This window comes from Sceloporus undulatus, chromosome 5, assembly GCF_019175285.1.
Source record: "Sceloporus undulatus isolate JIND9_A2432 ecotype Alabama chromosome 5, SceUnd_v1.1, whole genome shotgun sequence".
Taxonomy (NCBI): domain Eukaryota; kingdom Metazoa; phylum Chordata; class Lepidosauria; order Squamata; family Phrynosomatidae; genus Sceloporus; species Sceloporus undulatus.
This window is the reverse complement of record NC_056526.1, coordinates 142,259,665-142,283,020: the sequence shown is the minus strand read 5'-3', so window position 1 is coordinate 142,283,020 and position 23,356 is coordinate 142,259,665. Positions and strand designations below refer to the sequence as shown.

Genomic DNA, 23,356 nt, shown 5'->3' with positions numbered 1-23,356 from the left:
TTTTGGCCTGTCTGTTCAGACCAAATGTCTTCTTCATCAATCTATTTTAATTAGGATAATTTTGCAGTTTAACATTGCTAGTAAATTTTATTGTGATTCATTTGGTTATTTAATAACTGAATAAAGTCTGTGATTTTTGCCACAGATTATTTCATTTTGCCTATTGTTCATAAATATGGATCACAATCATTATGCTCATTACAGCAGTGAATGTAAAAAATTCAAGACTGACATCATTGAATATGAGAATTTGCTTTACATCCCTCCAGCCATGATTCATACGCCTCACCATTTGTTTAAAAGTGTTGTCCTGGAGAAGGAAGGCTGTAGAATAAACAGTAAGCAATTGTTGCACCACTTTGACACAGAGGCTTGAATCCAGTGCCAAGCTGAGTATACCCATTGTATCAGTGTGATAATTAGGATTATTAACTGCCATGGCTATTAAATTGGTATCAAACTGCATAATTTTTACAGTGTAGTTGTACCCCTAGTCCCCAGGGAGGAGTTTTTCAAGTGGGAAGTAAATTGGAAGAGATATCCATCACTTTCTACATAGATAAAGGTTCCTCCTTGGCCAAAGGCTAGGGAGACCAAAAGCAGGTTGCAATTCTCACTCACTCCCTAGGATGCATGGAGACATTTTTAATGCATTTAATTTTTTAAAAAAGTAAAAGAATTTCCAGGATGATGTGGTAGGCTGTGTATGGCCAGCCATCTAAGATAACTGGGAGTTGTCTACCATGTTTTATATGCATTGTGGTTAACTGCCATCAAGTTGACTTAAACTTAAGGCGACCCTATGAATGAGAGACCTCCAAGTCATCCTATCATCAGTCTGAAAGACTCAGGGCCATGGCTTTTTATATTGAGTCTGTCCATCCTTAGTCTGAAAGACTCAGCACCATAGCTTCTTAGATCGGGTCTGTCCATCTGGAATGTGATCTTTCTATGGTCTTCCTACTGCCCTGTACTTGTCTCAGCATCATTGTATTTTTAGTAGGTCATGCCTTCTCATGATATGGCCAAAGTCTGACATCATCAGTTTAGTCATAATGACTTCTAGGGAGAGTTCAAGCTTCATTTGCTCTAGGAATCCAGAATATGTCACATGCATACCCTTCTAGCCTGCATGGACTAAAGCAACCATTAATGCTAGACTCTGTTTCAAGAATAAGTTTCTACCCCACCGCAAATGCCCTTCACTGGATACATCTATGTGAACCCTGTGTTATATGGGATATATGTCAAATATCCAGCCTTACTTATATTTTGCCCTTAGTTATTTGCAAGACCTTGAAGCAAGAGCATACTTTCATTTTAAAAATTCCTGTATGGTTTATCCTTGTTGGGTACCTAGTGGAATAGATATAAATAATGGTAATAAGGCTCATTAGAATCTTATCGAGTGGTTGGTGGGGTTCAGCCATTTTTAAAAAAATGAATATCTGTCACCTTTGCAAAATATGAAGCAGTGTAGGACTCATAGTTCCTGCAGTGTTTTGTACCATATCATATTTTCATTAAATTGTTCTTGAGACTACAGTGCAAAAAGCAGACATTAGATTCTTGTAAAAAGTATCTTTTTATCTATGTTAAAGCTTCCTTTTGACAATGAGAAAGAAATAGGTGTCTGTAAAATTAAAATATAGCAGTGTGGGCCAACTTTCAAGATAAGTATTCTATAGATTAGGTGGACAGAAGACAGACTGAGAAAAGTCTGTAGCTCAGGACTTTGCAGACGTTTTCCATTTAAAAAGTTAAATCCCTTCAACCTCCAAGGCTGTTGCTACACTGCAGAATTAATGCAGTTTGACACTCCTTTAACTGCCATGGCTCCCTGTGATGAAATCCTTGGCTTTGTAGTTTGTTGTGGCACCATAGCTCTCTGAAAGAGAAGGGTAAATATCCCACAAAACTAAAAATTCCATAACATTGAGCCATAGCAGTTAAAGCAATGTCAAACTGCATTAATCCAACAACAGCTCAATTTTCAGCTATAGTCTCTCTGTTGCATCTCTTCCTATTGCTACTCTGAGAGAAACTATGAAGAAAAACAGAAGCATTTGCAGATAGTATGGGTTACTTGTGGTGGAGAGATATTTTTGCAGGTTTTCACAATTTGGGGAGAAAAAGTGTCCCATCAATGTAGGATCCAGGGGCAGCACATGGCCCACAGGTTTCAGTTTGTCCACTCCTACTGTAGATATTACTGAGCTATATGGAGTAATGACCTAACTAGGTTTGTGTTCACAGTGGGATCTTTTGGTAGATTCTTGGATAATATGCAGTAACTCCAAATAGTTTCTAACATCCAATCATTTTAAAATAGCAGTAGTCAAAAGTCTCCTTCCCCCAATTAGGTCATACAAACAGTACTTCCATCACTCAAAGCTCCACTCTGGATATTCCCATAAGCTGCCTTTGCTAAGAGAGAGCACTAGAGCCTTATAATGTACATCAAAAGTTCACTTGGGCTGCATCTGAACTGTAGAAATAATGCAGTTTGACGCCACTTTAACTGCCTTGGCTCAGTGCTATTGATGCCTGGGATTTTTAGTTGTGGCACCAGAGCTCTCTGATGAGGAAGGCTCGATGTCTCACAAAACTACAAATCTAAGAATTCCATAGCACTGAGTCAAGGTAGTTAAAGTGACGTCAAACAGAATTATTTCTGCAGTGTGGATGCAGCGCTGGTTGTCAGCTTTTTGGATTGTTACCCTGCAAAATTGTATGTCAGGATTATTCTTTTTGTTTGATTCATCTTTTATGCTGCAGACCTTTGATAGCTCTGGAGAACATCATATTTTAGCTCTTAATCTATATGACACAAAGTAGATAATGTTGTGCAATGGAATTTCCTTCCTTTTTTTTTCTTTTGAGAATACTCTCCCTGCCTTCATACACTGCTGTTTACTGTTTGCTTCTAATGTCCCTTTGTAACATTTCTGACTTGGACTTTTGCAAAAAAAGAACGATTATCAAAATTACTAATTAGGAATTCAGTTGCTGTGGCTCATTTCCTGACTACTTTCTTTTCATCTCAGTTTTGAGTGTAACATGCAGTCTTTTATCTTTGGTCTTTCCTAATAAAGACTCAATTATCAGCTGTTATTTCAGAGCATGAAATCCCACCCCGCTTTTGGTAAAGGACTTATTGTTGCTTTGGATTGGTATGTGTTATATGTGCGTTCCCTAGGACAATCTTGAAATCTAGAAATTAGCAGTTGAACCCTGATATTCATATTTGTTGAGTTCATTGTTACCAATATATTTAGGTTTGTAGCTTTCACAATGAATGGAATGAAATCCATAGCTTTTAGAATAATTTTTTAAAAATCTACTTCTCCTTGCAGATATTCAAATATTCAAATGCAAATCAAAAGGCAGGCAATTTATCAAAAAACAAAGCCAAAGCCAAATTTGTAGCAACTGAAGTAAGCTGAGAACAAAAGAGGAGAATGAGAGGAGAAGTAGGGAGCAACTGGGACATTTAAATGGCTGAAAAAGTGGGACAACAAATTATTAATTGGAATTTTCCCTGCCAAATAGTGTCACTTACAGAGTATGAATTATATTATAGCATTATTCAGATTAAACAGCATCTCATCACCCTGCTCCATAGCACTGAGAAACAAATGACTGTATGTATGTGTGTGTGTATATATATATATATATATATATATATATACGCACGCACGCACGCACGCACACACACACACACACACACCGAACGATTCAAAAAGAACAGTAGAGAAGTAAAGCTATTTTTATTCAGTTTCACACCATTCTTTTTTAATCACTCTATACAGCTCCATGCATATAGGCTTCCATTTAATTCAAAATGCAAACTTTTAGGTTTAGGACAGTGATGGCGAACCTGTGGCACGCGTGCCAGAGGTGGCACTCAGAGCCCTCTCTGTGGGCACACATGCTGTCCCCTTTACACAGAGTTTGCCAGAGTTTCTTACTAGAAAGCCAGAGGGATGTGGCACTTTGCAGTAAATAAGTGGGATCTGGGTTGCAGTTTGGGCACTCGGTCTGTAAAAGGTTCACCATCACTGGTTTAGGACTTACACAAGGGCTAATTCTGTGTACAGCTTTATGTGAATAGGCTTCTCCTTCACTGATGTTTGCACAGTATGTATGGACATGGGGAGGGGTGGGCTGACTGTTAGTTTCCATTGTCAAGAAGAAAAGGGTTTTTGACATGTTAATCCTATCTCTGATATAGGATTAGCAACTTGGATAGTTCTTTGAAAGTGCATAATGAAACTGAGAGTGGAATCACAGGGTGACATGCCAAGTACATTGTGGGGGGGCAACATGACATAAACTAAATAAAACCAACCCCATTCCAACTCTCCAACCCATTCCCATGGTCACTGTCTCGACTTAGTTCTCCCCTCCAAGTGTGTCATGTCTGACTACTTGGCTTCTGATTTCCCACTATCTGACCATCACCTACTTTCCTTTACTCTTACCTACATCCCTCCTCCCCGTCATACCGTCCTCCGCCAGTTCCGCGATCTTCATTCTCTTAACCTTAACCATCTCACTCAGTCCTTGGATTCATCCTTTGCTTCTCTCAATCTTGGGGACTCTGCTGACTCAGCTATGTCTTTACTGAACTCTACTCTCTCCTCAACTCTTGACAGCTTTGCCCCAGTATCTATGTGCATGTCTTCCTCTTCCTCTACAACTAGGCCTCAGCCCTGGATCACTCCCACTGTTAGATTTCTCCGGTCCTGCTCCCGAGCAGCCGAACGTCTCTGGAGAAAGTCCAGGGAGTGGGCCGACTTTATCCATTTTAAGTTCATTCTTTTATCCTTTTCACGCGCCCTGTCGATGGCAAAACAAGACTACTACAAATCATTTATCTGCGCCAACGAGAGGCGCCCACAGCGCTTGTTCTCCTGTTTCAACACACTGTTAAAACCCTCTCCTCCCTCTGTCTCTCCATTATTTTCTCCCTCCGACTTCGCCAATTTCTTCATTACAAAGATCACTACTATTCGTTCTGAGTTAACTCCTCATGATTTGGCTCCCGCCATTAATCTCCTCACCCCTCCTACTAATAAACTCTCTGTGTTTCCTCCTGTTTCTTTGGAAGAACTCTCTTCGCTGTTGAACTCATCAAAACCCACCACCTGCTCTCTTGACCCACTTCCTTCTCGTCTTCTAATCTCTATAGCCCCCTCTTTGTTACCCTCCCTCCTCTATATCTTTAATCTCTCTCTCTCTCTCTTCGGGTTCCTTCCCCTCAGTCTTCAAACATGCCTTAGTTTCCCCTATCCTGAAAAAACCCTCTCTTGACCCCTCTTCCTTGGCTAGCTATCGTCCAATCTCTCTTCTTCCTTTTCTCTCTAAGGTGTTGGAACGAGTTGTCTATTCATGCTGTCTTGAGTTTCTTGAAAACAACTCCATTCTGGATCCCTTCCAGTCTGGTTTTCGCCCACGGCACTCCACAGAGACGGCCCTTACTAAGATCTCAAATGATCTTTTGCGGGCCAAGGCAAATGGCCTTTATTCTATCCTTGTCCTACTCGATCTGTCTGCGGCCTTCGACACCGTGGACCACTGTCTTCTAATAGATGTACTCTCTGACCTTGGTTTCTCGGGCCTTGTTCTCGGTTGGTTCACATCTTACTTGTCAGGTCGATCTTTTTCAGTGGTCTCGGGTGGTCAGACCTCATCTTCTGTCCCCTTATCTGTTGGAATTCCTCAGGGCTCTGTTTTGGGTCCCCTTCTGTTCTCTTTATACACACTCTCCCTTGGCAAACTTATCAGTTCTTTTGGTTTCTCCTACCATCTGTACGCCGATGATACCCAGCTGTACCTTTCCACCCCTAATCTTTCACCAGAGCTAGAGCAGCAAGTGTCATCCTGTTTAACAGCTGTCTCCCACTGGATGCACCTTCGGCGTCTGAAGCTCAACATGTCCAAGACCGAGCTTCTTGTTTTCCCTCCTAAGCCCACCCTTCACTATTCCTTTTCTATCTCCGTCAATAACATCTCGATCCAGCCGGTCCAGGAAGCCCGCAGTCTCGGTTTCATCTTTGACTCCTCTTTGTCATTTATCCCTCAGATCCAGACTACAGCCAAAGTCTGTAGATTTTTTCTCTATAATATTGCCAAAATCCGTCCATATCTCTCAGCTTCTACCGCAAAAACACTGGTCCATGCCCTAGTGGTCTCACGACTAGACTACTGTAACCTCCTCCTGGCAGGGCTTCCCCTCTCTCATCTCCACCCATTAATTTCTGTTCAGCATTCAGCTGCACGCATTATTTCACTCGCTCGCCGTTATGATCATGTCTCCCCTCTGTTGTCTTCCCTTCACTGGCTCCCTTTTCCTTTCCGCATCAGGTACAAACTTCTGCTACTCACCTTTAACGCCCTGCATGGGCTGGCCCCTCTTTATTTAACTGATCTTCTCTCTCCCTACATCCCTACTCGCACTCTCCGCTCTGGTAGCCAAAGTCTCCTCTCCCAACCCAGGATCTTCTCTGCCCCATCCCGGATCCATCCCCTCTCTTGCTGCCCCTCATTCCTGGAACCTTCTTCCTCTGCATGCACGGCTCATCACTTCCCTAACCAGCTTTAAGACAGAGCTGAAAACCATATTGTTTAGGGAAGCGTTCTCAGGGAATTTGTGATTGTCATCTGGCTGTCTGACAATATTTGATGTGATGTGATTTGTTTGATATTTGATGTTTTTAATCTGTTTTTTCTTTTCTATATGGTAATTTTATCTATTCCTCTTTTAAATGTTATTATCTTAGAATGTACGCCTTGGGCAGGCTTTTATTTACTCCTAATTTTATCGACTTTGTACAGCGCTGTGTATAATTACAGCGCTTTAGAAATAAAGTTTAATAATAATAATAATAATAATAATAATAATAATAATAATAATAACAGAATAGAATACACCGTAATAGAATTATTTTGAAAGGAATCCAGCAGCTGTTACCAAAAATATCTTACATACAAATTATCCACTTGGGTCCAATTTTGACCACTTAAGGGATTATACTAAGAATTAAATAATGAGACACAAAGTTGGAAATTCCTGTATAGAAATCTGCAAGGTTATTACTGACATGGGGCATTTGCAGTACTTTCCTTCTGTCCTCACATTCCCTTGTCCAGACAGCACAGGACCAAAGGACTAATTTGATTGTGGATTGGCTACACATGGGAAGGGCAGGCCCACAGCAAATCTGAGCCATCTCTGCTTTAACAAAAATGTAAAAGACTCACAATTTGTTATGGATCTTCCCAGAAAATCAGGAGAACTCCAGAGTTACACCAGGTTGCTGGCAACACAGTGTCCTGTTGTGCCACCTGCTGCTGGTGCGAGTCACTCCTCTGAGGTTACAGTGAGATGCCCACCCATGTGATCAATGCTGGGCACGTCATATCTAGCCTCAAAGGAAGAAGCACATGCTGGCGGTGGCAGCACTGTTAGGTGGCACAGCAAGTTGCAGTTTAGACAACCACCTGACATTTCTCCAAAATGCACAGGTAATGGGGCAAAGTTGGAGCAGCTTTGGGACCAGAATATTCTGGGGCCACCTTGGAGTATTCTGAGCAGGGTAAACCCATCCTTATTGATTTTCAGAGCAAAACCCACTGACAGAAATCGGGCATATGTTGGTCACGAATAACATATATTCTGTTGGTTTCTGTGGGGTTTCTGTAAGATATGATTAGGTCTAGCATGAAATGAGTGTTAAGGGAAAGGAGACAGAACCTATGAGAAAGGAGAAAATTTTCTCTTCTCCATAAGATTTGTGCAATACTGAATGGCCAACATGTGACTATTCCATACATACACTAGTGGACCACTGTATATATCACTTTATTGAATGAGGATGTGAACTGCTGTCTCAGACCATTTGCCCCTGATAATTTCCTATCACTTCAGTATTAGAATCCTTTCTGGACTGAACACGAACTCTTCCCGATGAACATTTTCCTGACTGAAAGAACTCACCACTGCTATCCTCATATGAGATGTGATATCACATTAGAAAGATCTTGTGATCTTTTGCCACAGTAGGAAATAAACTCTAAATGCTTACTTGAAATTGAAAGTTTGTTTCTTGTTGTGTTATACTATATAATATGGGAGTGGTGAGGTGTTACCCAAGGCAATTCTCAGATTATCGGTGTACTAAACTTAGGGCCTAAACAGATAGCACCAAAGGGCGATGTCACACTGTCCCTTTGTGCGCTGGATCAGGGCTGCAGCAACTGCACACTGCAGCCCCAATCTGGAGATTTGCCAGCTCCAAAAGAAGTAGCAGAAAGCAGCTCCTTTTGGAGCTGGCAAAAAGCCGCCCTTGTCGCAGTGGTGGTGGCTTTTCCCTGTTTCTTCAGCGCAGCGTGTCTAAACGCTGTGCCACAGAAACAGCATGATGCTGCCCACCATCTGGTTGGGCAGGCAGTGTAACAGTGGCATCAGGGTGGAGTTGGGGTGGTCAGCGGTCGGTTGCCATGGCCCCACTCCACCTTGATGCCACCTCTTTATGCTGGTCTGTATATCTTCTTAGTTCTTCTCAATTACCCTTTTTTAATTCAATGGTTTCATGCAAGATTATGTTCTGCTAATGAGAAGGGATCAGTGAAACATCACTGTCTCTCTGTTGTCTTTCAGACTTTGATTCTATACACATTTAGCATACCTAATTCCTGCATGGACAGGTGTGAAAGCATTGCTTTGTGTGTTTATTTTAAAACTAAGTAAGAAGAGATTAGCTCTCACTGGTTTTCCCTGGGAGGAATTTGTCTGTTTGTGAAATGTAGATATTTTTGCCATTGTTTCCAAACTCAGGGAAAACTGATCTGAAAAATATGCTATGGGGTATGTTCCTGTTCTTTAGCATTAGTAATAAAGAAATTGTTACAGAGACAGTGTGTCTTTTCACATCAGTTGCTGAGTGAACACAAATAAGAGAGTGCTATTGTGTTTACTGGTATCTGGTTGAGAGGAATGATGCCCAAGATGCCCTTTGGTATGATCAACCAAGGCTCTTCTTTTCTATCTGTGAATAGTAAAAGATCTTGGTTGTGATATATGAATATACCTTGCCTGAACGTTTTATTACATCTAATTGACATGTAGAGCTGTCTGTTAACTGTAGGACACAGTGATCTGTTTTGCAGAAATTATTTAGACCTAAATATGGGCAAATCAGGAAATGCATGGAGAAAGTAATAAATGATGACTATTTTTTTCAACCATGCAGTTGCCAGTCATAAGTCTTTCATCTAGTAGTTTGGATTTGACTGGTTTGTGGCAAGTAGCAGAGAAGAAAGAGGTGGAAGAGAAAAGCTGGAATTTGTTGCTAGGCAACTTGCCCGCATGCTTTTTTCCAATTCTTCTGGGTTATACTGTATCTGGAAACAGTTAGTGAGAAAACAAGGCAGTTGTTTGACAGCAGCATTTCATTCTGGCCAAGTTGACACTACTGGGAGGCAGAGTAAGATGTGGGACTCCGGCAGCTGCCTAGGAATGTCATGAAAAAATAGCAAATTGTTGTGAATTATTCATTGACATTTCTATATTCTGTGCAACTATTTTATACTTATTATTTATATGGTGTAGCCACTGTATACTTATGGGTGCTTTCAGGTGGCCATAGAATCATAGAATAACAGAGTTAGAAGAGACCGCAAGGGCCATCCAGTCCAACCCCATGCCATGCAGGAAATCCTAATGTTACCTCCCACATAGAAGTGACTGGTAGATGTTGTGCTCCACCCCCCACCCCCCGCTTTTTGCCATCTTTATATTTATTGCTATTATTCACTTTTACAGCACATAGTGCAGAGCATATTTAGGAATAAAAGCTTGTAGTGTTCAGCACCTGTCTCTGTAGGAGATAGCATTACACAGCTATGTCATTTCTCTCTCTCCTTTGTGAGTTTCCTTAGATGCCTAACTAAGCCTTAGGAGAATTTGATCTGCTTTGGATACTGAATTTAAGTGTTGTGTTTCTGTTGATTCTTTGCTTTGTTCAGAATAATTGTGGCATTCTATTAGGTTTTTCCACAATTCAAACAGGATGCTTTTTTTAAGGAAAAAAAAGCTTTGGTTTAGGATTATATCCCCATGAGGAAGGGTATTTGGTCCTTAGATCATATCCCCCCCCCCCTTGAGTCAAAATACAGGCTCTTGTACCTTAACTTCATCCCCATATAAACACAAGAGCTGTGCTGTCATCTAGTCTAGGAATTTGGACTACTTATCAACCTCAAGAAAATTCTAAAGATGGGCATGCTAGCTGTCCCTTCCTTCTCCCCAAAACTGTTCATTTTGCATTACAACAGAAGGTCTAATTTTACTGAGGATAATGCTTTAAATCTACTGTTTGCCAGGGGCATCATTAGTGGGGAAGATGTGCAGGCCATATTATGTGACATCCTAAGGGTATAACAGATGTCTTTTGGTAGAAATGGGTTGTGGCATTCACTTGCATGCCTTTAAAACACTAAAGAGATGCTTTGAATGGGACAAGGCTCAGTGAGAAGAGAAAGGAAAGGCTACAGGTTTTTAAAAATTAAAAAAAATAAATTCTTTTAAAATTTGCTTTAAAACCATCACATCTGACCATATTTTCACTGTAACCACATGAAAAATGTACATTTAAATATGTTCATGCTGTGCATAGAATACTGTAGTTTAAAGGCACAATTTTAATTTTGTTAGTTGTTTATATCACAATTATTGTGATTATATTCAGTGATATACAGGAATTACAATTTTTAATGTTTTAATTATTAAAGTTTATTGTATTAAACACATATAAATCAACACAAACACAAACATCACTAACAACATCACAAGAAACATAAACACTAACTATGAAGACATAACATAAAACTTCCTGATTTCTTGAGATGCTTAACATTTGTTTGTTTCTTAGTACTTTCTATATATACTCTTAACTATAACTTTATGCCATATCCAATATCTTTATAATCTTTGTAAATAATCTATTATTATATTTTCATCAAGTTACCGCTTAGGTTCCAGCTATTAATACTCAACCCACTTTATTTCTGTTCACTTTCCAATCCTCTTATATTCAAAATTAATCTATTCAGTACAATTCTCTCATAGGTCAATCTCCTCAATAGATAACTAAATAGCTAAATTAACATTTCAGTCATATTTTCTAGAATCTGTCTACAATAACAATCTAATACCTTGTTTAGATTATCATTTTCCATCTTTATATATTCTATCCATGGTTCCCAATCCAAATTAAATTTCACCAGAGATTTTTGGTTTAACAAACATGTTAATTAATTTGTCCATCGCATAATAATCATATATTTTCAATTTCCATTCTTCTAGATCGGGTACCTCTGCACTTTTTCAATATTTCGCAAACAGTGTTCTTGCTGCTACAATAAAATAAAAGCTAACCATGTGTTTTTTTCGAATTCTTCATTTTCTATTATATTTAATAAATATGCTTTGGGATCTGCCCCAACTTCCATTTTAAAAATTGTTTTTATCACTCCATGAACAGTACTCCAATATTCCTTAGCGATTGTGCACTCCCACCAGCAATAATAGAATCCTACTTCTTTGTCACATTTCCAATTTATGAGTTACAATTTATGAGTTAACTCTAGTACAAAAAATATAACTAAAGATTCTGTTTGGTGTATAGGAGAAGGTCGAAGGGGAATGATACCATGAGTTACCACACCGGGTGACACCAATCCTAATGGTTGCTATTTGCACTTACTGACACTACAAAAGGCTCTGTTCCATTTCAGTTATTCCATATGTCTAGTGATATGCTATATATGGAATGGAATGGCCAGCGGGATTAAGTGACACTGTTTACTTGGTGGCAGGTTGATCTGTGGACTGAATTTCCTTGCTTTAAGAGGTAAACGTCCAACCATAACTTTTTGCTTTAAAGCGAAGAGGTTTCTTCCTATCCCACCCCTGTTTGGGGAATATCTATAATATACAATGAATTTCTGTTGCCTGTACCAGTGTTATGACTATGTTAGTGAAGATAATAGGAAAAGGAATTAAAAATGACAGCAAGAATGATGGGAGAAAGCTATTGGCTCTGTGCTGCCCATTCCTTGAATGCCTAGCTCTTTGGGCTGAGGTGTCAGTGCAACCAAAACAGTATGGGAGTACTGGCTTGTACAGAAGCATGTAATGTGGAACAGGTGGCATAAGCCAGCTCTCCTATACTGCCTGGAAACCAGGATTTTGAAAAACAGGTGACACAAAGCCAACAACTTTCTCCCCCAATCATTGCTCCCATCCGACACCCCTATGGAAGTGCAAATGAAATTAAAACACTGACACAATGGACTTCTACCATAATGTAGTGGTTGTCATGTTGAGGAGGGAGCAAGCTTGTTTTCTGTTGCTCCAGAGACTAGAACGCAGAACAATGGCTGCAAGCTGCAGGAAAAGAGATTCCACATCAACATTAGGAGGAACTTCCTAACAGTAAGGGCTGTTCGACAGTGGAACACACTCCCTCGGAGTGTAGTGGAGTCTCCTTCCTTAGAGGTCTTCAAACAAAGGCTGGATGGCCATCTGTCGGGGATGCTGTGATTTAGATTTCCTGCATGGCAGGGGGTTGGACTGGATGGCCCTTGTGGTCTCTTCCATCTCTACGATTCTATGATTCTATATGTGTGTATGTACACTCACACACACATTTCCATAAAGTGAATCCAGACTGTGTATCACCTGAAACACTGAAACAAACCAAAATAAGTTAAAAGATAAAGAGCAGGGAAACAATAAAGAAAGTTGTAGTCTTACTGCCACAACAACCATTCTCGTCCAGAATCATGACAATTCACTCACTTCAGAGGAGGGAGGTTCTGTGTCCTACTGCTCAACCCCTGCCACCCACTTAAAAAATAAAACCTATTATATTATTATCTACCACAGAGTATTCTGTGGCAAATAGATGTGCCATTATATTTGTTGTTAACTGCCATCAACCTGACTTTGACTTATAGTGACCCTTTGAATGAGAGACCTTCAAGTCACTCTGTCATCAGCAGCCTTGCTCAGATCTTGCAGGCTCAGGGCTGTGGTTTTCTTGATTGAGGCTAGCCATCTTCCTCTTTTCTTCCTGCCTTCTACCTTACCAAGCACTGTTGTCTTTTCTAGTCAGTCATGTCTTCTCATGATATGTCAAAGTATGACAGTCTCAGTTTAGTCATCTTGGCTGATAGGGAAAGTTCAGGCTTGATTTGCTCTACAACCCATTTATTTGTCTTTTTAGCAGTCCACAGTATCCACAGAACTCTTCTTCAGCACCATGTCTCAATGAGTCAATTTTCTTTCTGTCAGCTTTCTTCAGTATCCAGCTTTCACAACCATACATAGAAATGAGAAATACAATGGTATGGACAATTCTTACTTTAGTATTCAATGAATTATCTTTAAACTTCTTATCTAGTTCTTTCATAGGTGCCTTCTAAGTCCTGGTCTTCTTATGATTTCTTTTTACTTCTTTATTTCATTATATGTTGTAGCATTCTACTCTGCACAATATCCTGTGATGTTAGTAAAAACAGTAAGAAAAGGAAGAAAAGGAGTAGAATATCACATGTGACAGGCATGTTGGCCTCAGCATCGTTCCTCTATCTCATATGTTGGATTTCTGAGTCTCTGACAGAAGCCAGAACATACCAAGGGTTACAAAAGCAAGGTTGTTGAGCCAGGGTTTGAGTAATCAGAATAGTCAACCAGTCCAAGATCAGGCAACAAGAGAGTCTCCGGTAAGTGAGCTTTTGGCAGGGAAGTCAAATAATAATAATAATAATAATAATAATAACAACAACAACTTTATTTATATCTCACCTTTCTGTTGCCAAACAATCAAAGTAGCTTACACCTAAAAATCAGTCCAATAGAAATTACATTATGTATATAATATCCCCATATCCCCCCAAAAGAATTAAACATAGTACAATTAAAATTAGTCTATTAAAAACAAATAATAATCAGTACTCAGTGTGATCATATTGGCTGAGTTATACACTATACATGATGGGAAGGGGGTTCAATTATATTTTTATTTGGGTGAGGGATTCTATTCAGGAAAGGCCTGCCAGAAGAGATCCGTCTTGACAGATTTTTTAAAACTGTCTTTGGTCATTTGATGGATGGATCTCCTACAGCAGGGTGTTGCACAATCTGGGAGTGGATTTAACCTCTGACAAAGGTTCTGGCATTCTTCCCAGGCTTGTATCTCCAGCTCTCACAAGTGCAGCTGTTTCCTAATTGCTTGGTGTTTGTAATAAATTCTTTGTGAGCAATGCCAAACCTCACTTTTGGATCTTTGTTTGCTGAAGGAAGTGCCTGCTCCTTCTCCTCAGTACCCAAGCGAGCAGGAACCTCTGCTGCACTGGTGCTGTGTTCCTGCCTGTCCTCATTGGTAGCAGTCTCTGCTAGTGTAGGCACTGAGGGACTGGGGCCAGGTTCAAGGCTGGGTTCCTATGCTTCCTCCTCTGAATCTCGTTTCTTCACAGAGCATGACATTTGGAAACCTAAAAATAAGGAGTTTGTTTTCCACTCTTTCCCATCTATCCATGGATAGCAGAGGTTTTCCACTTCAGAGCAGTGTAGGCAACAGAATGAGGGATGATGTCAATGGCACTAATACACTCTCCTTCCTCTCATGTTGACTAAATACAGTTTAGCAACAAATGAATGAGATGTTGTAAACTGGATTTGACTATTTACTGAGCCTCACTGAGAGTGAAAGAAGCCCCTCTGTAGTAAAGTTTTATGTGCAACTGATTTTTATACTGAGGTCCAAAACACACTGAAGAAGTAATCTCGTTTGAGACTGCTTTAACTGCCCTGGCTCAATGCTAGGGAATTCTGGGAATTGTAATTTTGTGAGACATTTAGCCTTCTGTTGGTGCCTCAAAAAACTACAATTCCCAGAGTTCCCTAGCACTGAGCCAGAGCAGTGTGTTTTGGATCCTCCTTGCACAGTGACCCCAAAAGTACTTTCATTGGTATAAATAGGGGTTGTGCCAGCAGAAGATTAGAAAATATGGTACATCACATAGAATTTAGTTTTTTCTTCCATTCAGTGGCAGTTTTTAGTGGTTACCCATAATCAGCCAGGGAAATATTGCACATCCAACTAATACTTCTACAGATGATTTAAAACTATGTGTGAGCATGGACACATGAGCATAGGTGTGTATGTATTTACATCACAAGAATACTGTAATAAACTTAGCATAAAGGTTAGCAAAATATATATTTCAAGTACTTTGCCTCGCATTTATGTATACAAAAAGCCACAATCAAGGTTAAATAAGATTCAGTGGAATAATGAATATTAATTGGACTTTCACTTCTTCTCCTACCCTTGAGAAAGTTGCAAGTTTTACAAAAATGCATTTCAGTCTCATTTGTGCTTAAACAACATTTTTACATGCCACCATATGGTTTTCTCTTGTGATTTTGGGTTGGACCTTCAAATGTCTTGATTTCAGGAGCCTGCTTCCAAAGCATCACTATCCTGGCTCATGATTTGCAGATATAAAAGAGAAACCACGTGGCTATGGCACTATATATAAGAATACAGAGGGATCTCCTTATAAGAATCAAAACTTCTCTCTGTTTGAGAAATTGCTGGAAAATCTCAGCCTCTCTAGCACAATACAATTTTTGCTCTTTATAAAAATGTTGCAGATGTTGTAATTGCACTGTATGAAATATCTTTTTTTGTTGTTTGTTTCTCTCTTGCAGTTTGCTCCCAGTTTTCAAGAGGAGTCTTTGCTATTTTTGGATTTTATGACAAGAAGTCTGTAAATACTATAACATCATTTTGTGGAACCCTTCATGTATCCTTCATAACACCCAGTTTCCCAACAGATGGAACACACCCTTTTGTCATCCAGATGAGGCCTGACCTCAAGGGAGCACTTCTGAGCTTGATTGAATATTATGACTGGAACAAGTTTGCCTATCTTTATGACAGTGACAGAGGTAAGATGTTATTTATGACTTACTGAAATTAATTTTCCACCATAAACTTAATTGAAATGATGAAGTGGCACCACAAGGGCCAAGCATAACAGAGGATATAATTTTTAGCCTTGGACATTTGAGGAGAGGGTGCAGAAAGAATTAGTAGCTCCTATAATAGAGAAACAGAGCATTAAGCCTCCATCCGGATCTAAAACATTGTTTATAGGTCTGATATATGGATATATAAAGATCTATGTGGATACTGCTACAAACCTGTCCAAAAGACTTGTGTGAAGGAAAATATTCATCTGATCTTCCCACTCTACACCAAATACCTTTTTTTGTCCCTTTCCATGATCAGTGCCCTACTTCGAGGGGAGGAGACTACTGCTACTACTGAAAACTCTGTCATGGCTGGGAATAGGATAGAGATCTGATAGGAGATCTCCCCTCCAAGGCCAAGATATCATTGACTGTTGTCAAAGACCTTGGCAGGAAAGATCCTAAAATTCCTATTAGCCCTAGGATGCATTCCCATGACTCTAAAATTGCACAGACTGGCATAAGACCTTCTTGAAAGAATAGTTTTTACAGAACTGATGTCTCTAGGAAAACTACAATAGTTATGAAAGAGTCTTCCCATGTACATCTTTCTGGGGACCAAGAAATAAGACCAAGTTAGTAGCAACCTCTCTTTGCCCTAGTAATATTCAGTGTGGCATTGTTTCTGGGATGACTCTTTTCTTTCTCATCCTGCCGCTGACTACCCTTATCAGGGCCATATGGAAGGGAAGAGTATTTCCTGCTGTGCCACCCAACATTGCAGCCACTGGTGTAAGTTGCTCCCTCTGAGGTCATAATGAGGCACCCAGCCATATGAGTGATGCTGAGTGCTTTGTTTCTGATCTCAGAAGGAATGATATGCCCACGAGAGCAGCAGCAGGATGCATATGTAGCTAACTGCTTGGCACCAGTCTGGAGTGCAGAGAGAATGGGGGAAATTCAGGACACCTATAGGGCCAGAATATTCTGGGAGAAGCCTAGAGTATTCTGGTCAGTGTAGACATGCCCTGAAAGCTCTTTCCCCATCTGCAGTTACTTCTCAAAAGCCTGTGAAAGAAATCCTTTCCCACCTCCTCACTAGATGTACCTGTGAGGTGGTTGAATACAGAGAAGGGCCTCTTCTGAAGATCTCCAGACATGAGCATGCTTATTTGGAACAAGACAGTCCTTCAGAATTCTACATACTTCATTAAATGACAAATCACAAGGTTCCATAGGATGCTGCTCTGAAAGTTGGAGATTTTAGGATCTTTATAGTGCTCAGTGGTGACACTAGGGCTGGTGTCACCCAGTGTGGGTGCCAGGACAGGGCTGCCAGGTGATGTCCTACTCTGCCATCCCTCCCTCTCTCCTTCCCTCCTTCTACCTCACTCACCTGTCCCCCCAGTTTCCTGGCCACCCAGCCCCATATGGAAAGAGCTCCCAGTTGGCAATGGTAGTGACCTACCCTGCCCTCCCTCCCACTGAGCCACTTGCCCAGACACCCACCAACCACCCAGACCTGGAAAGGGCTGCCGGGGGTAGGATGGTGGCTGGACTAGTGAGACGATCCCAAGAGATGAAAGGGGCATGTGGCCACACCTCCTTCTCTGGTGCTTCGGTTCGCTCAGTGGAGAAAACCAGGGCAGCAGACAAAGATGAAAAGGGCATGCACTCACTCATCCTTCTCTGATCCTTTGGCTCCCTCAGTCAAAAGAACCACAGCTGCAGAAAAGAATAGGCAAGTAGCAGCAGCAGCATCACACATCACCACTCCATGGCGAGAGAAGGGTGGCCTCTGAGAAGTCACTCAGAGTATTGCCTCTGACAGTGGTTCAGAGGTTTCACCCACTTGGTGAAAAAGCTAATCTTAGCATTCCAAGTAAAGGAGAAAGTAGGGACCTAACAATTATGGCTATGGATGGCAAAGGAATTTATTGGGTTTGCATATTTTACATTACTTGAGACCGCTTAATTCAGAGTTGACTATAGATACCAGCACCCAGTACCTTCCCCCCCCCCCAAATGTGTGATTTTTCACCTCTCATGGCTCAAAAACCATGGCAAAACACAAGAGTTTGGTCCCAACACACATCCCTATATATCTTGGGAGGGGGGGGGGATCTGGAATTTAAAAACAAAAACAAAAAACCTCCCAGTTTCTATTTTGGCTGATTTGGGGGCATTTTCCTGGCTGCTTAAAGTTATTTGGATGAAAAATCACTCAGAAAAAAATAAACGTTATTTTAGGTGCTCTGTGAGGTTTTGGCTTATGGTGAAACCTGCCAGAGGGCTCTCTCCCCCTTCACAATTGTGTGCTAAAGATTTCCCAAATGTACTAGCCTTTTGGAAGACCATAGTTGAGAAAGGTAGTTCAGTGAAGTTTTGGATTGAAAAGCAAACGTTGGAAAGGTTCAGTCTTGCTTTGCTGCTACTCTCCTGCCAGCTCCCTTCTTCCAAAGTTGGTGTTCTGCGTGGTTTCTTTTGAAAGGGCCCTTCAAGCATTTGCTTATTATCTTTCTTTTTTGTCCCCCCCCCCCCCAGCATTTAACCATTTTCACATTAAGAAGCACTAACAGCTGCCTTGTGAAAGGAAAGAAATTTATATCAGTGTTTATTTTTTGAGTTCTCCTTTGGGAATTACAATTCCCAGAATGCCTTATTAAGGAATTTTACCAAGCCATAAAACTCTTTTTAAAAGGCCCTTGATACACATTTCTTCCTGGTGTCACAATAAAAAGACCTGTAGAAGTGCCAAGAACATACATACATTTCTTCTTTGCAGTCATCTAGAAGAAAATAAATCCCATCAGCTGAGACAAATCAGCAATCTAATATTTACCTTTTAAATCTGTTACAACTGAAGAAATAGCACTGATATATTTTTTAAAAAAAATCCAAACCTACTGTTGAAAAATGTTGTTGCTAGTAATTCTTGCAATTATGAATTGACTTCCATGTTCTTCCATTGTGAAAAGTATTAAACAATAAACTTGAGACAGGATTCAAAAGAAACAAAATAGAAAGTTGTGTGGAACAGAGAGAAAGAATCAAAGAATTAAAAAGAAGAAGAAGGTGCAGTCATAGAAAACCGGCTGATAGCTTGCAAGGATAGTTTTCAAGTTGATCTGTGTGATTATAAGTGAGGTCAACAAACTGATGCATGAAAGAAATGATCCTAACTAACTTGAGGAGAGACATAGTGAGTGAAAAGCATGTGACAAAAAGCAAATCTTTATTAATACTTCTTCACTGCCTTTTGCCTAGGGAAGGAGAAGAAATCCATTTGGTTCAAATTTTAATATGAACTGATCTAATTTGCACTTCTTAAACTTATAGACAATCTGGAGCACAATTATCTTCCAGTTCATACTTCTCCAAATGTTGCAGTGCAAGTCCCTGGTATTTTTTTACAGAGAGAAATGCATAAAAATGCATACTAAATACATTTCTCCCATTATTTATTTTGTTTATGTTCTGGCTTTGTTCCAATATTGGACCCAAGGAATCTCAAAGCATAGTTGCAAAAGAAAATGCAACTAAATACCAATCAGAATAGGGTTTTTTAAAATTAAATGTTACTCTACCAAAGATAGCACTAATTGAAAAACAATTTAAAAGCATTTGAAGTATAAACATGAGAATCAGTCTACAGCACACCTCCTTTCAAATATAGCATAGTTCAACTCTGCCTTGCGAAGGAACCTTGCCTTTTCAAAGGAATCCATGGTGGGTTGAATCTGCAGATCATACTTTTTTTGTGCGTTTGGGAGGGGCCTAGAATTATTTGTGGTTTTTCACTTTTGCGGGGGTCCTGTGCCCCTATCCCCAGCAAATGTGGAGGGCTGACTGTACATTTTATCTCATTTATGCTTTTGTATGTATAGGAAGAATGCACACAAACATACATGGATTACGTAAATAGTCTCCAGCTGTCCTGAATTGGTATGACAGTCCTGGTTAACCCTCTCTCAGTCCATTTTCAGCTGTTCTTAAAATGTATCACTTCTCCCTCCTCCTCTCACTTTGTCCTCAGTTTACTTCAGTTGCAGCAAACTGAGCTCAAAATGGAAAAGGGATTTGCACTCAATTGACTGAACTAGGGGAGGGGAGAGAAGGGATGAATCTTGACCTCCCTTGTAGGCTCAGGCAAAAGCAAACTGCTGCAGCCTCTCCTAACTTGTGCATTTTTCCTTATTAATAACTTTTGTCATCTTGACGACACTGGGATGTTGCTTGGCTTCATGTGTCCCAGTTTCCATCTGTAAGAAGCTGAAAGATGTGGGATCCTGCAAGGAATTGATGGAAGTACTTCCCTCAGTGGAACTGTGGAGTGATACCCTTCAACTACAACATCCCGCTGTTCACTCCCAATAACTGCTTCAGAGGGCGAGAAAAGTGAAACAGAACCAGTTTTCTGCTATCAAATGGATCCACACTGAAGAATTAATCTGGTTTGACACCACTTTAACTGGTCCTCTGGTGCTGCAACAAATTATACTTCCCAGAATTCCATAATATTGAGCCATGGCAATTAAAGTGGTGCCAACCCGAATTATTTCTACAGTGTGGATGAGGCCAAAGGGACGTTTGGGGTACAGAGGAGGGGAAGATATTTCTGTTGCTCTGGGAATAGGGAAGCAAGACACTTTTGGACATAAGCCATTCATGAGAAATACAGACATATTTCATATGAATGGCTTATGTCCAAAAGTGTGTAATCCATACTTTTACATCACCCTACAAGGACACTCCCTTTACTCTAGAAGGCAGGGTATTCCAGAAAACAGTCTCTGAAGTAGTCCGTATCTGACAGCAATGATTATGGCTATATCCACACTGTAGAAATAACGCAAGTTGACACAAGCTATGGAATCCTGGGAATTATAGTTTGTTGTGGCACTCTGACAGAGAAGGCTAAATGTCTCACAAAACAACAAAGCCCAGGATTCCATTGCTTTGAGCCACAGCAGATAAAGTGGTATCAACCTGAATTATTTCTGCAGTGCATATACAGCCTATGATTGTGATTTATTTACTTAATGATTTCTTCCCAACCCTTGGAAATCAACAAAATTAAAATAGGTACAGATTAAAGTCAACATCATTAAAACATATAAAAATTAAAGTGAAATTAAGGTGTAGTCAGCCCTCCCTGTCCACAGATTATTTTATGCAATGATTCAACCATCCATTAATAATAATAATTTGTTTTATTTATATACCGCTATTCCAAAGATCATAGCGGTGAACAGCAAGTAAGCTAATTAGCAAGTAAGCTAATTTGCCACCAACAGTCTGGGTACTCATTTTAGCAACCTCAGAAGGATGCAAGCCTGAGTCAAGCTTGGGCCCTTTTGCTGGTCTTGAACTCGCAACCGTGTGGTTTTGAGTGAATGGCTGCAGTACAGGCATTTAACCACTGCGCCACCAAAAGTGAACCTTAATTTGCCATTTTATATAAGGGACACCATTTTATTATGCCACTGTATATAATAGGACTTAAGCATCTTCAGATTTTGGTAACCATGGGGGGGGGGGTGTCCTGAAACCAAGCCCCAGTGGATACTAAAGGTCCAATGTACATAGAATTGAAGAAAATGTAAAAGCATATCCATTTAAAAGCACAAACAAAAAATACAGACAATAAAACGCATTGTTTCCAGTCTATCCCCACAATGAGTTCTCTTGTGTCCTAGTGACACAAGAAAGTCTTTGCTTGCTTCTAAAAGACACCAAGGGAGGTGCCAATCTAGCTTCTCTAGGCCGGGATGCCTTCACCAGAGGCTTTCTGTTCATTAACATGGTCTGAATAATTTTAAACCACCCATTTCATGATTTTTAAAAGGAAAAATCTCTTCCTAGTATCTTTAGTGAAGATAACCATATACTGTGATCACATTTCATGAGTTTTTCTCAGTGTGCATAACCAGTAAAATCAATGTATAAATTATGAAAATCAATATGTGTAGAGATTTGTATTCTTCATATATGTCTTTTATCTATGTGCTTGATTTAGTTCAGTATCTTAATTTTCTATGCAAGATCCAATTATGAAAACAAAATGTTCTTTCTGTCAAAAGCAGTAGTGACAAATGAACTGATCTGAGTAAGTTACAAAAAGGATCTGGAAAGCTGTGTGGGAGGAACAAGAAATTTGCTTCATATTCTTTAGTATGCTTGTGTTATAGAATTGATTTCAGCTGAATTAAGTGGACTGTATAGGAAAGTACTTATAGGCACACATGCACACACATGTGCACACACACACACTCATCATCTCAGCTGCAAAATCTTCCTTAGCTAAAAGAGTATTTCTAGATTAAATGAAAGCCTAATAATCCAATGCACTTTAACTCTGTTGGATTGTGGTCAATGAATATTAACAAAGATCTTGAAAATCATGAAAACCAGAAACCTTTGGCTTTGTACATATTTTTAGATATTCCCAAACTACAAGCAAAAATTGACATTAAGTGGTGTATATCATACCATCAGCCACGTTTGCATGCCTGAAGTATGTATATCTCCACCCCACCCACTGCATATTGTAGAAAAGATAAGTTATTATTGGCAGAGGAAACAAAAATCCAGTTATGGGCACAGTGACAGGTTTGGACCTTTGAGCTGTAAGATCTAGTGTTGTCTGGAAATCCTAAGCATGGGGAAATCTGAACTGGGCAAATCATGGCTCCAAATCTCACAAGAATTACATGACAGAGGATTTACAGTAGGACCTTGGTATTTTAATAGCCCAGTGCTATTCATCTGGCAAATGTAATATCGCAGCCATTGGCAATAATCTTTGAGAACCGCTGGAGAACAGGAGAAGTCCCAGCAGACTGGAGGAGGGCAAACATTGTCCCATCTTCAAAAAGGGGAAAAAAGAGGATCCAAACAATTATCGTCCAGTTAGTCTGACATCTATTCCAGGAAAGATTCTAGAGCAGATCATTAAACAGAGGGTCTGTGAACATTTAGAAGGCAATTTGATAATCACAAAAAGTCCACATGGGTTTCAGAGAAACATGTCATACAAGACAAATCTTATCTCTTTCTTTGATAAAATTACCAGCTTGGTAGATGAAGAGAATGCTGTGGATATAGTATGTCTTGATTTCCATAAAGCCTTTGACAAGATTTCCCATGACATTCTTGCAAACAAGCTTGTAAAATGTGGGCTAGACATTGTTACATGGATTTGTAATTGGGTGACTGGCCGAACCCAAAGGATGCTCAACAATGGCTCCTTTTCATCCTGAAGAGAAGTGACCAGTGGGGTCCCACAGGGCTCTGTCCTGGGCC

General features: G+C 40.0%; 1 protein-coding gene across 3 annotated transcripts in view; it reads left to right on the top strand.

Moving 5' to 3' along the window:
• GRIA2 (glutamate ionotropic receptor AMPA type subunit 2) overlaps nt 1–23,356 on the top strand; it is a 107,304-nt gene that overhangs the window by 36,692 nt on the left and 47,256 nt on the right. For all 3 annotated transcript variants that reach the window (XM_042467672.1, XM_042467671.1, XM_042467673.1), the window contains exon 3: nt 15,788–16,027. In XM_042467672.1, the coding sequence (XP_042323606.1) occupies nt 15,788–16,027 (240 nt within the window). The remainder of the gene's footprint in view (nt 1–15,787; nt 16,028–23,356) is intronic.